Source organism: Cibotium barometz, chromosome 23, assembly GCF_041138505.1.
Source record: "Cibotium barometz isolate CiBa-2024 chromosome 23, ASM4113850v1, whole genome shotgun sequence".
Lineage (NCBI taxonomy): Eukaryota > Viridiplantae > Streptophyta > Polypodiopsida > Cyatheales > Cibotiaceae > Cibotium > Cibotium barometz.
In genome coordinates this window covers 34,226,193-34,240,044 of record NC_141068.1, presented here as the reverse complement: position 1 = coordinate 34,240,044, position 13,852 = coordinate 34,226,193, and the positions used below count along the sequence as shown (strand labels likewise).

Genomic DNA, 13,852 nt, shown 5'->3' with positions numbered 1-13,852 from the left:
ACAAGTTTCAGGCTTTTACACTTCCGATTTCCAGAGATGAAAAAAATATTACGTAGGTTGGCCTTTATAAGAGCATTAAGCGCAGGAGTGAGAGTTGCACACAATTCACGACGCACGAGAGTCTCGCTACTGGCAAAGTATTCGCACGCCTGAACACACAAAGTTAACGCTACTGGCAACGCGCATGCATGTGTACTAGTAGGTACGAATTCTGCGAGCCAAACTACAAAGCACAAGTGTACAAGTTTCAGGCTTTTATTTTGGCCTCGTGATCAAATTGCGGGCCAAGCCGTTTCTGTCAGAAGTCAGGAATCCTGACTCGTAACCAACTCTAGATAGTAGATAATCTCCACTTCCGATTTCCAGAAATTGCTCCATCGCTCACATTACCAACTAGCAGACCATTATTATAAGGTGGTCGCCTTGCTTCCATGCCTTTACTCTCTAGTTTACCAGTTTGCGTAGGAACAGAGATTTCATGCTTACGACTTGTCCATTTTCTTTGTAGCAGAGGTTTCTGATTGATTTGCAGCCATTATGAGGATTGCCCAGCACCTGAGAAAGCTCGAGACCCAGCTGCGTGCGAGAAACTTTTCCGAATACACCATCCCAGTAACAGCATCGTCTCGCCATGCCCAGGATCGTGTCATAAACGCTTCGCTAGCTCTCCTTCACGAGCGCGCAAGGGCTAAGGCAATTTTATCATATCGTCTAATGCTTCCAATTCTTAGTAACATGCATTCCATCATCCCTGTTGCTGACTTAGTGTGTTAGTTGTTATCTTAGTACAGGCTGAGGTTGTGCATGCTGCTGGTGGGGCACAAGCAGTCTCCTGTCTTCTTGGACTTCCTTTGGGCCACAACTCCTCTTACCATCGAGGAACGGCTTTTGCTCCTCCGTTTGTACGAGAGGCCATTTGGTCTGCAAGTGCCAATTCCACAACCGAGGAAGGTTGGGTGCTTCACCTCTTTTCATTTTGCTACTTTGCTCCATTTATGAGAGGTTAGGGGGGAGAGGACACATAACGTCACTTGGGGGAAGTGGTTGCACCTTCATATGACACATCATGAGCTATGCAAATTTGGAATGTTGACTCTTCGTGACTATGTATAGTACGTAGCATTTTAATGAATAGGTTTGCATTTTTAACTTGCAAATTTGGATTTTTGACTCGTCGTGACTATGATTCAAGAGATGGTTATGAAATACCTTACCCTTTCATATTCTTGTACAAGAAATACCTTATGCTTTTACAATATGCTTGCAAAAAGCACCAATGCTTTCATAAAGAGGCTCATGCTAACTTCTATCACGACTATGATTCAAGAGATGGTCATGACATACCTTAGGCTTTCATATTCTTGTACAAGAAATACCTCATGCTTTCATAATATGCTTGCAAAGGACCAATGCTTCCATGAAGAGGCTCATGCTAACTTCCCTCCCGACTTGTCACATAACCATGCAGGGAAGGACTTGGCAGATCCACGGGTCTTAGCTGATGTTGGGGATTTTCCAATCCAAGAGTTGCAAAATCTTGGGATCGAAGATGAACTCTTAATGAAGACAGTCTCTGACTCTATGAAGCTGGTCATGGATCAGGTAGACATGAAATTAAAAGACGTTTCAAGTGATGGTTTACTTAACTTTACTTGTCTTTTACTTTATTTATTACCACATGGACTCTTCTCATCTTGTGCTTGTTGTGATTTAACTATTGCTTTGTGGAGGGGTTGTGTTCACAATTAATTGTTAAAATGTGGTTGTGATTTAACTCTTGCTTTGTGGAGGGGTTGTGTTCACAACTAATTGTTAAAATTTGGTTGCATGGGAATTTAGGTTGAGAACTAGATGATGATGCAAGACTTGCATTTAATGTAAGAATAACAAAGCCAACGCAATTTTCCTTGTAAAAGGAAACACCAAATGGCTTGTCTTTTGCCAATTATGAGCATTGCAAATTTTGGTGGATGTGAGATTGGTAGTCTTCCCTAGATGAGCACTCTAATATAGGAAGCCTCCTATGGGAATTCCTCCAAACACAACCTTTTCAAGCATTTGAGTTCATTGTAGTTACTAAAATAAAGCTGCAACAAATTACCTTTTAGTATAGTGTCTCACACTTTCCATTGGGCAACATAGTGTGATAGTTAACCACCTATCTCTCGACATGCAAAAAAGTCAACATAAAGACATATGGAATTATTGTACTAAGGACCCATGAAATATGCAAAAAATGAAAAAAAAAAGACATTTGGAATTATTGTCACCCTTTCTTACAAAAGGTTAGACAATAGTTAAAGATAAACCATCATAATGCCTAGGGTTTGCGAAAGAATGTTGCCAAGTAACTTACTTAGCACTAATGTACATGACAAAATATTTCTAACATACATTTTGGGCCCATGGGAGCCACTAGAGGTTTTAAATTTGAATAGTTAATGTCTTAATTCTATGATGTTAATTCTCATATTTATTTGTAGCTCAATTTTTAATAGTGATCCCTTTGTCAAAACGTAGACTATACACATATTACAACTTCCTTTAGTCTCATAGGCCTTGAGAATGTGCTATGCCTTGAGATTAAATAAGTTGATTCAACATTAAAGGATTGGCTTACATAGCAAACAATTTTGAGTTAAGTTCATAAAAATATGCTAATATTTTAGATTTTTCAAAGGAGTTCTACATCTAGCCAGTTATCCATAGTTTTTCTATAGAGAGGAAGCCTCAAAGACTTAACAAGAACTGAGAAGTATGGAATCCGCAAGCTTGGTGCTTCTTCCATATTGCATAAAGTATGACCTTTCATGTACTTCTTTACTGCACTAGTAGGGATACTAATGTTTCTTTTACAAACTTTGAGATGTATACAATTTTCTTATTTTCGAACTTGTGCCCAAAAAAGTAAAATTGATATATGATTAAGCATAGTTACACATGTGTGCTATATTCTAGGATGGGTGAGGCATGGATGCCTTGGATTAGGAAACTTCCATGTCCATCCTATTTCCATGGTTCTTAATTCCAACCTCATTTTACAATTAGTTGTGAACACAACCTGTCCACAAAGCAATAATTAAATCACAGCCACAAGCATGTAAAAAACCACAACCCTAAAGATTCTCAACTTTTGTTTTATAAATGTTTTCTTTTCTTGACAGTATCCTCTTCGCCCTTTGATTATTGGGGGTGATCACTCCCTCTCCTACCCTATTGTACGAGCAGTTGCAGAGAAGCTTGGGGGCCCAGTTGATATCATCCACTTTGATGCACATCCGGACCTTTATGAATCTTTTGAAGGAAACAAGTTCTCGCATGCATCATCCTTTGCACGCATCATGGAAGGTGGCCATGCCCGTCGTCTTTTGCAGGTTTGCTTTTATATTCTCCTTTCATTTCATTATAATAGTACGTGAGAGAAATTCAAATAATTTTTTGCTCTTTTCTTTGTAATGCAAAGGTTGGAATACGTTCTATAAACAAAGAGGGGAGGGCGCAAGCGGAGAGGTTTGGAGTGGAGCTTTATGAGATGAGGCATTTTGAAAAACATCGAGAATTTTTGGAGAATTTGGTATGCCACATCTTACCCAGCCTTAAGTTGTAGAATAATGCTCCAAGCTTAATTTTGATAATGATGATGCATCCATATATGGCCTTTTGTCCAACCTTTACTTGGACATTTTGCCCACCTTTTACTACTCAGGTAGCAAAAAACCATTTTAAACCATGAAAAGACATTCAACTATGTTTCATCACCATATTTGCCATGTGACAAAATTATTTATGTTCATGTTGGACTGTGTATTGTAGGAGCTTGGCGTGGGTGCAAAAGGTGTGTACGTATCCATTGACGTAGATTGCCTCGACCCAGGTTTTGCACCAGGAGTGTCTCACATAGAGTCTGGTGGACTCTCCTTCCGTGATGTGATGAATATCTTACAACACTTGAAGGGAGACATTGTTGCAGGCAATGTTGTGGAGTACAATCCTCAACGTGACACATCATATCATATGACCGCCATGGTGGCATCAAAATTTGTGCGGGAACTAACTGCAAAGATGTCAAAAATGTGAAAATTACCCCTCCGGATAATCATAGCCAAACAATCTTAGTAATAAATTATGTTCACACTATGCAAACATGAGCATTGAAAGATTGAATGCATCCAATTACCTACAAGGGATTCTAATCTATGTATCAATGGGATAGTACTATCTCATTGAATCTTATGTGGAAAAAGCATGTTTTAAGAATCATTCATGTTAGTCAAGTTAATCATGTGATTCATGTGGCCATTTTCATTCATGGTAATGCTCTAGTAATGATTGTGTTCCTACATATCTTTTTTCAAAAGAAAGAGGGCATACTTTGTGCCATCTATGGAAAAATGAGTGATTTTGAAGAAAATAATTTCATTTGATCACAAAATGAAAATTTCATTACACATTCACATTTTCACAATCAAGACAAATCGATTAACATGCATATTTGTGGTTGCATCTTATTTTCATTTGGATTCTAAAGAGGTGTTATCTTTCATACTCATAACGTGATAAAGGGCCATGTAACACTACAAATAGACACATGCAGAAAGTTAAAAGGATTTGTCTTTTGAATGTTTTGGTGGCTTTTGTTATTACAATTTCTCTATTTTAATAGATAAAAATCATAAATAAAATTTGAAAGATTTCTACACAAATACACTGCAAGTAGTAGGAAGATTTTATAAATAACACCTAAATTTAAACGTCACACAATTTTTAGATACCATTTGTCAAAAGAAACAAGGGGGAGGAGAGAGAGAGAGAGAGAGAGAGAGAGAGCACGCATGCATGTGTGTGTGTGTGTGTCTGTGTGAATTCATGCATGTATGTATATATAATTACCAAGGATTTATTGGAAAATTTTTGTTCGTAATACGCATGTAGGGAAAGGATGTACATGTAACACTTAGAATGACACTACCTTAACTAAGTTTTTATAAATTAGATTGGTATATGTATATAAATCCAACAATTCACTTTTTTTTAAAATTAGTGAAACTTTTTCCTCAATACAAAAAATAAAGTTCTTTTGTTTTCAAGTTGGTTTCTTTACTTACAGATAATAATTCTACCAATGCTATTGGCACCCGTATTGGGTGCAATGAGGGGGGTTAAAGTTGACATGTCTTGGCCTTGATTGCTTGTGTTAGCCAAACAAGCTCAATGCCCATGGGTGCAAGGAGGATATCTACATTGAAAATGGGTCTGTGAAATTTTCATGGGATATATATCTGTGTGTGTGTGTGTGTGTGTGTGTGTACCACACACACACACACACACACATGCATGCATGTACATATGTATGTATGTATGTATGCATGTGTATCTATATGTGTCTACGATGTGTATATGTATATGTATATGAGATGTGTATACATACATACAAATGCGCACGTGCGTGCACGCGCACACACACACACCCCCCGACGTGCATGCACACACTCACACACTCACACATACACATATATATTAGCATTATAATCACAAGATTAACTTAACAAAGCTTGTAGCAGAAATCCAAAAAAAAAGGCCTTGCCTATGCCAACATCACCAAAAGGGAGAAGGTGCTAAGTAAACTAAGTGCCCTAACGAGGATAAAGATGAGAAAAAATAAAGATGCTCCTAACCAAGCTACACATTGCTTGAATCAAAATCTCCTAATGCTAGTACAATGAGCATATCCTTAGAAAGCGATTTGGAAATATATATTTGTGATATTTATCATCAAATAACAACTTGTGCACTCACAACATGTATATGTACTTGTCTTCATGTGGGAGCGAGCCTCACAAATTCTAAGTTTGATCTTACAAATATGATAAAAAAACTGTGCTCAACACTTAAGGTTTCTTAAGTATTGATATGAGTTTCTTCTTAAGACATTTTTAATAGCTTTTCAAATAGTGATGCCTTGTAAACATCCCAAATTCTTGATCTTTGACATATGAGCATAAAAAAATATTGAAAATTGCAAGGCCGAACATTTTGCTCATCCAAAATTCAACTAAATTCACTAAAGCACCAAAGTTAAATATTGCTATGGCTAAGGGATGCTTTCAAATGAACGATCAATTTATTTGCAGGGATGAATGAAGTTCAATTGTAGAATGGTAGAAACACAAATTTAGTGACAACGGCAAGCTATACAATTGTACTTGTTACGATAAAAAATGCATGAAATATAAACATTGTGGGTTTGATTTTCATTGAATTTTAAAGTTAATGTTTAAGGTGTTAATGTAAATAACACCATTTGAACCTACCAGAAGCTTACTCTGATATTACATCAACAAAACAACCTTATGTACCATATCCTCTCCGATCACCAAAGCCGGAGTTAGAAGAATTATTGCCCCTAGCTGGAGAAGGCACCTTATGGGCAAATGTGGTAAGGCATACGAAGCTGGCTAACCCTCACTTGGCAAATTTACTTGAATTCCATATTGTGATATTCATGATTAGCTATTGCTTCCGCACGTGGAGAAAGGCACATCCAGTTCATACACGAGGGGGCTATACAATGGGAGTACATGGGCCTAGTCCAGTGTAGTTAAAAAAGGATAAAATTGAGTGTTTCAATTACTAAAACGACTCTATTAATCTAAGGGGAACATTACTAACTTACTACATATGTCCTTTACATTTTATTAACAAGCCCATACCATATAAAATATAGTCTTAGTGTTGGTGATGTAGGTAGGTAGAGAGAGAGAGAGAGAGAGAGAGAGAGAGATTTTTATCATTCTTAGGCTATCGAAGTGGAATACTCGCAATCCATATTTTCATGTTCCCCAAGGCCTTGCTAAGTAAGCTAGCTCAAGAGTGTCAAGGTTTAATGCATACAAGGACTACTTATAATAAGGTAGTTCATGGTCACGTCGAAGACTATAGAAGGATAATCTCTAGACTAACCAAATAATATGTCCCTTCCCCTACTTTACTTTACCAATGCAAGATTCTAGGTATTTAAGTATTCAATTTGCAAAAAACTTCTCAGAGTTTATGTGGATGCATTCAATTCAAGGTTTGTAAGTGAGAGAGAGAGAGAGAGAGAGAGAGAGAGAGAGAGATTGTGTGTGTGCATGCGGGTGTGCGTGTGTGCGTGCGTGTGTGTGTGTGTGTGTGTGCATATACATATACATATACATATACATACATACATATATATGTATATATATAGAATATATGTATGTATATATGTATGTATGTATCTATATATATAGTCCAACATAATGTTGAAAATTTTCAAGAAAAGAAAAGGGGTGAAAATGGAAAAAAGAAATCATATTTTATGTTGACACAAAGCGTGCCACATTAATGAGGTGATCTTTTTCTAATTCTCACAAGATCTTGTCACTATAAAGGCAAATTTTTGTCATGTTTGAAACAAAACACGCTTTTTGAAATGGATTCTCTCCTATACAAGCTTTCTCGCTTCCACTTGTCTCTAAAGTTTCAAACTTCAAGTTTTCTTGCATTCAACCATTTCCTTTTTTCTAGTTTTCAAAGTTCTCTTTCATCATTCTACACCATTCTACTATTGATGTGTTGATTGAAATTTTGGCTTTCAAACATAAAATAGTAAGCTCTCTTCATCTTTCATCTATTTTGTCTAGTTTTTTATGTTCTTTCAACTCGATTACCTTTCCTAAACCACATCTTTGCTTGTGCAAAACAATACAAAGCAACAAATAGACATAAATTAATAGCCTTGCTTGCCCATTTCTCTCACAGTCACTAGAGTTTAAGTTGAAGTATCTTTTTAAGTTTTTGATGGTGAAGAGAAACTATATATGCAAACATTGTGTGAATAATAATGCCAAAGATGAAGATGTACAAAGTAGGTCTGCCTTATCAACCTACCTCTTCTATCTCATGTATAGAAGTTTCCAGTATTGTCACTGTGGAAGTTAGCTGTGTTAAAAGGATCATGCGTGCTAATGCAACCCAATAGAAGGAAGAAACCATGGTGAGCTAATATTTTTTTGGCATCTTGGAAGCGTAGGGTAAAATATTTTAGAATCTTGAAAGGGAAAAAATGCATAAAAGAAATTTTGATACAGCATGCATACATGTATAGAGAACTTGTATTGCGAGATTATCCAAGCTATCTTCCACAACACAGACCTAATTGTAAGTATCTTTTCCAGGCTATTGGAATTTCAAACAAAAACCTTTTTTCTTTATCATTGATCGACAATGCCTGCTTTCTTGTTTAGACATATGCCCTTCATCCTATGAGGAGTGGCAACTAATAGAGTGTATTCTAGGATTCTGGGATGTCTTACATGGGGACATAGGCGAATTGCAATGTCAAGGTAGATCTACAATACAACTTGCTAAATATTCCGGTATATTTTTTATGACCATTTTTACCAACTGCTGAACAATCGTAAAACACATGGTGCTTTACAAAGACAAGATCTCCCAGCATGGAATTCAGTGGACTAGCCTATTCTTGATGCCAATGTAACATAGGCATATAGAGCCAAGCTCTTCATAGAGGTACACTAGTCTTTAAGACCAAAGATTGCTACTAGAATAGTGAAAATAAACATTTTGCATGCCATTGATTGTGTTCGTAGAGCTATTTCATATTTTTCAATAAAAGATTGCAAATCAATGTTGACATACAAAGCAAGTGGAACTAAAGGCATTCCACATTTTTTGGATGATGGTTAGGATAGGAAAACATCCAACAACGTGTAGTGTGAGGTTTTCCTCAACACAATTCAACTAAAATACATGATTGCTTTTCAAAATTGTATATTTTCTTTTTATTATAAATATAGTAGGTAGATTGGTACACAACTTGTGCCACTGGATCAGGATGTGAACTCTTTTGGACTTGCAAATGAGTTACTTGATGTTATTGTTACTGAGAATGGAAACCTAATGAGTGTCATTTCACTTAGGCAATGTTGTATACTCACTCAATTGTGCGACGATATTCTAATGGAGACAAGGGAACTATTTGGAATTGATTTTCATTCATTGTTAACAACTAGGGTGGGTAGGCAGACTAACATGAGAGGATAAAATAGACATTAACATAATCACAACAAAATGCAGTGTTGCAAGATAATGGCCAAAGAAATGGTCACAAATTAATTCTGCTTATCATTTCTTTCCTTGTTTGGCCTTGTTTTTTATCCATTTATGTATTCTATAGTCCACTTTTGTTCAAGTAACACGTAACTTGTTATTTAACTTAAATCATATAAACTATTAAAATGTTAGAAGGACAAGAATAGAATTAGTAAAATTATGGAAACGAGACATTGACAAGGTCCATCAAGATTCGATCCTCCCCGCAAATGTCAAAGGTGGTGCTTTATTACTGAGTTGGTGATGTCTAAAGAATTGTGCCTTTTGGAAATTGAATTCTAAAAAATACATAAATAAGGCTATACTCAAAAGAGCTCATACATTATCCTCATTGCACTTTCCATACTATTGTGATAATGACATGAATAGTGTTGTCATCATTCTTCAATTTTGCATCCAACCTGCTCATCTCTCCTGACTCCAAATGTTGCCTCGGTTTGAGAACATGCATCAAAATAGAGGAATGTTGTAAGAATCTAGGTTGAAGTAAAATATCTTGGTCAATGAAAGAAAACAAAGTATAATAATAATATATAATGTAATTATTATAACCACACATATTGTGGCTGAGGAGGTGGTGCGCTTCCTTTCCCAAAGAATTATAATCCAAGGGAATGGGCCCTTCCTTGGACATCATGAGCCCTTCCCTGGGCGTCATGAGCATAAAGAATAAAGAGTCCAGTAGAGTCACGAAGTAGCATTGTGAATAGATAAGATATTGACATATTACCTGAATGTCAGTAGTCATACTCATGTTGCAATTTGAGAAGTTGATATGGTGCACCACCAGTCATGGCCATCTCTTTTACTCTCTATAAAGATGGAAAAATGCACTCTACTCATTATTCATATTTGATGGAGGACTTCACACATGAATTGTTCATGTACAAAGGGTTGATGAAGCAATCATAGCAACATTACGCGATCTCTCGATGGTGAAGACGTTGTATTTATCCTCAAAAACCACGTTGCTATAGAAAATTGCTTTGTTGTTGTGATTGTTGCTTAAGAAAAAGAAAACATTACATGTCCATCAACATCCATTTAGCCCATTGGCCCCCCATTCTGGTGCTCACAGCATTATGTTGATGCCATTGTCGATGATTGGATTCTGTCCACGCTCTCATTGAGGTCTTCACCCCCTTGGAGTATCCTATATGATGCCTTAGGAAACAAACGGGTGATGGTTCTAAGCTTCCAAGTTGTTAGCAAAGGAGATGTAGCATGATCCATTGGAATAGCTGCAAGAAATAATTTAATCAATGAAAAACGAGAACATATTTTATCTTAACAACGCTTGTCCTTGGTAAGTTTGTAGATGCAGACCATGATGCTAATGGCATTGATGGCAACCCGGGGGGGGGGCCTACATTCACTGACCATGGTGGGGAGCTTAAGGCTAAGAATATAGAAACTATCTAAAGCCGCATGCAAGGCACAATCCAAAATTGTAAGGTGCCCACTGTTGTTGATAAAAGATTCATTCTCAATGAAGATGACATCTTGAGCAAGAAGCAATGATATATCAAAACTTAGGATGCACCCAAGTGGATGAACAATTACAGAATGATATAGATTCGATCAATTACAAAGATGGCTTACATGCAACCCCGCTCCGTAATCATGTTTAGCTACGAAAAGATAAAGCTCATGCACACGCACTTATCCGACTTAAAACCTTTTAAACAATCCTCCGAGTTCTGATCAGCATACTATCAAAGCATTTTTACCACATTCAAAGATGTTAAAAGACATCGGTCATGTAGATCTTGTGAATTCACAAAGAATGGCGTGCTGTGATGGATTGCCAAACTTTTAAAAAACGAGAGATATATGGATATATATTTACACTTCTCTATCATAGACTCGTCGAATTTTGAAAAGACAAGCTGGAATGAGGCGTACATACGTCTCCGACTCTCAATAGTCTTCCATGTAGTCGAGGATGGTTTTTAAAGAAGCATAGTGGATAATAGGAAGCGGTGCATGAGCCAGCAAATCCACCCAACAAGACCATTTGACAAAAAGTTAACCTCTAGTTGAAGATTTGAATTTAGAACCTGACGATTTCTCTACTTGCGCAGTTTCGTCCTCCTAAAGAGGGAAAAAGTGCCCCGGCGGTCCTAAGTGTGTTCACACACATCACTGCCTATATATATATGGCAACAAATTTCCCCTGGGAGTGATGGTGTGAACGAGAGCTGGCACTCATGTATAGGGGAGTGCCATGCCCGGATCAGTCCACAAAGGGGAGCAAGCCCAAAGCTTTGTGGAAAGCTTCGAACTTCTCACGAGGAAGCGCCTTTGTGAAAAGATCGGCGAGGTTGTCCTGTGTTGGCACATAGGCCAAGCTGATCTCTCCTGCTGAGAGTCTCTCCCTGACATAGTGATAATGCACCTCAATGCGCTTTGTGCGAGCATGAAAAACTGGGTTTCTCGCAACTGTCAATGCGCTCTGACTGTCAGTGAAGATAGAGGTGGCAGACTCCTGTCCAACACCCAAGTCAGCGATAAGCCGTCTGAGCCACACACACTCAACCATAGCTTTGAAAGCTGCCCTGTACTCAGCTTCACAACTAGAAGTGGCCACAGTAGGTTGCTTCTTGCTCAACCAAGATATGCATGAGCTACCGAGCATGAAACAAAAACCACTTGTGGACACTCTTGTGTCATAGCAACCAGTCCAATCTGAGTCCGAAAAAGCATGTAAATCTGGCGGCAACGATCCCCCCTTGGGATAAAACAACCCAAGATGTATGGTGCCACTCAAGTAGCGAAAGATGCGTTTAACTGCCTTCCAATGTTGAGACCCTGGGCTATGCATAAACCTGCTCACCTGTGAGACTGCAAACTGAATGTCCGGCCTCGTAATACATACATAAATGAGGCAACCAACAGCTGTCTGATAGAGTGTGACATCAAAGTGATCTCCAGCATCATGAAGACTCAACTTCAAACCTTTCTCCATTGGAGTAGCAATAGGCTTGCAGTCTTCAAGGCCAAATCTCCGCAACAATGTCTCAATATACTTTGTCTGACACAAAGCAATACCTCCATCACACTGCTTAAATTGTATCCCCAAATAATGATGCAAATGCCCCAAATCTGACATCTCAAAAGAGGCATTCAAATCAGCCTTAAAATCAGCAATATGACTCTCATTTGGTCATGTGAGCAGCATGTCATCGACATAGAGAGCAATGATTAGATGTACACCATCCACACGTTTAACATACAAAGTGCTTTCTGTTGGACTATTCTGAAATCCATGTGCAGTCAAATATGCATGTATCTTTTCATACCAAGCTCGTGGAGCTTGCTTTAAACCATATAAAGCCTTTTTCAACCTGCACACTTTGTTTTCTTGCCCTCTTTGAATAAAACCACGAGGCTGCGATACATACAACACCTCATGCAAATCTCCATTCAAGAACGCAGTCTTTATGTCCAGCTGATGTACATTCCAACCATTATGAGCTGCCAATGCACAAATGCTACGAATGGTAGTCATACGACAAGTGGGAGCAAAGGTCTCATCAAAATCAATGCCCTTTTCTTGAGCATAACCCTTTGCAACAAGTCTAGCCTTATAGCGATCAACACTGCCATCTGGCTTTCGTTTCAACTTAAAAACCCACTTACATCCAATGGCCTTTTTACCAATAGGCAAATCATACAAAGACCATGTACCATTCTTGATTATAGCATCATATTCAGTTTGCATTGCAGCCAACCAATTTTCTGATTTTTGTGCCTCATCAAATGAAAGAGGTTCTTCCTCTTCACACATACTAGACACAGCCAAAGCATAACAATCTGATGCATAAGAGGCATGCTGAAAACCTGAATGAGTACGACTAGATATAGGTGCATCAATTTTACTATCACGCAAGGTTTGCACCAGCCATTTAGGCATACCTCTAGCCTGCTCATTTTCAGCCCTATCCTCAGAAATTACATCCTGTAAATCTGCATCAGAAATAGGCTGATCTATGATGTTGTTTGAAATCTGCATAGGCTGAATATTTACCTCATTAGGACTTACATTTGAATTCCCATCTGTAAACAGAGGCAACAATGTATCAAATACATCCCGTGAGCTCACACCTGTCTCTTTGGTACATGATAACAAAGGCTGCACAGCATCTTCCACAAAAACAACATCTCGACTAATCAAGATACGCTTTGACTACGGATGATACAATCTGTAACCCTTGCTCTCAGCACTGTAACCAACAAAAATGCATTTGACAGCCTTATCATCCAATTTTGTGCGTTGTTGCAGAGGCACTAAAGCATAGGCCAAGCAACCAAAGACACGTAAGTGACCAATAGAAGGCTTCCTGCCATGCCAAGCTTCGTATGGAGTAATAGACTGCAAGGCCTTAGTAGGACACCTGTTGAGTACATATGCAGCACACATGACAGCCTCAAGCCAAAACGCATGTGGCAAAGCTTGGCTCTTGACCATACATCGTGCCATCTCCATAAGTGACCTGTTTTCCCTCTCAGCAACACCATTTTGCTGAGGGGTATACAGCACTGTACATTGGTGTTTTATCCCACGACTAGCTAGAAATGCATCAAACTCTTTAGACATGTACTCCCCCCCTCGATCAGAACGGAGGGTGCCCACATTACAATTGGATACATTTTCAACCATAAGCAAAAACTGTTTAAAGCACAAAAACACTTC

At 38.2% G+C, this 13,852-nt stretch overlaps 1 protein-coding gene across 1 annotated transcript; it reads left to right on the top strand.

Moving 5' to 3' along the window:
- Nucleotides 1–525: 525 nt before the first annotated feature.
- LOC147625868 (arginase 1, mitochondrial-like) lies at nucleotides 526–4,199 on the top strand. The gene is made up of 6 exons (XM_086817851.1): nucleotides 526–693; nucleotides 792–951; nucleotides 1,469–1,602; nucleotides 3,165–3,374; nucleotides 3,464–3,574; nucleotides 3,814–4,199. Exons 1-6 carry the CDS (start codon nucleotides 538–540, stop codon nucleotides 4,075–4,077), a joined length of 1,035 nt encoding a protein of 344 aa, XP_086673977.1. The 5' UTR covers nucleotides 526–537; the 3' UTR covers nucleotides 4,078–4,199.
- Nucleotides 4,200–13,852: the final 9,653 nt, after the last annotated feature.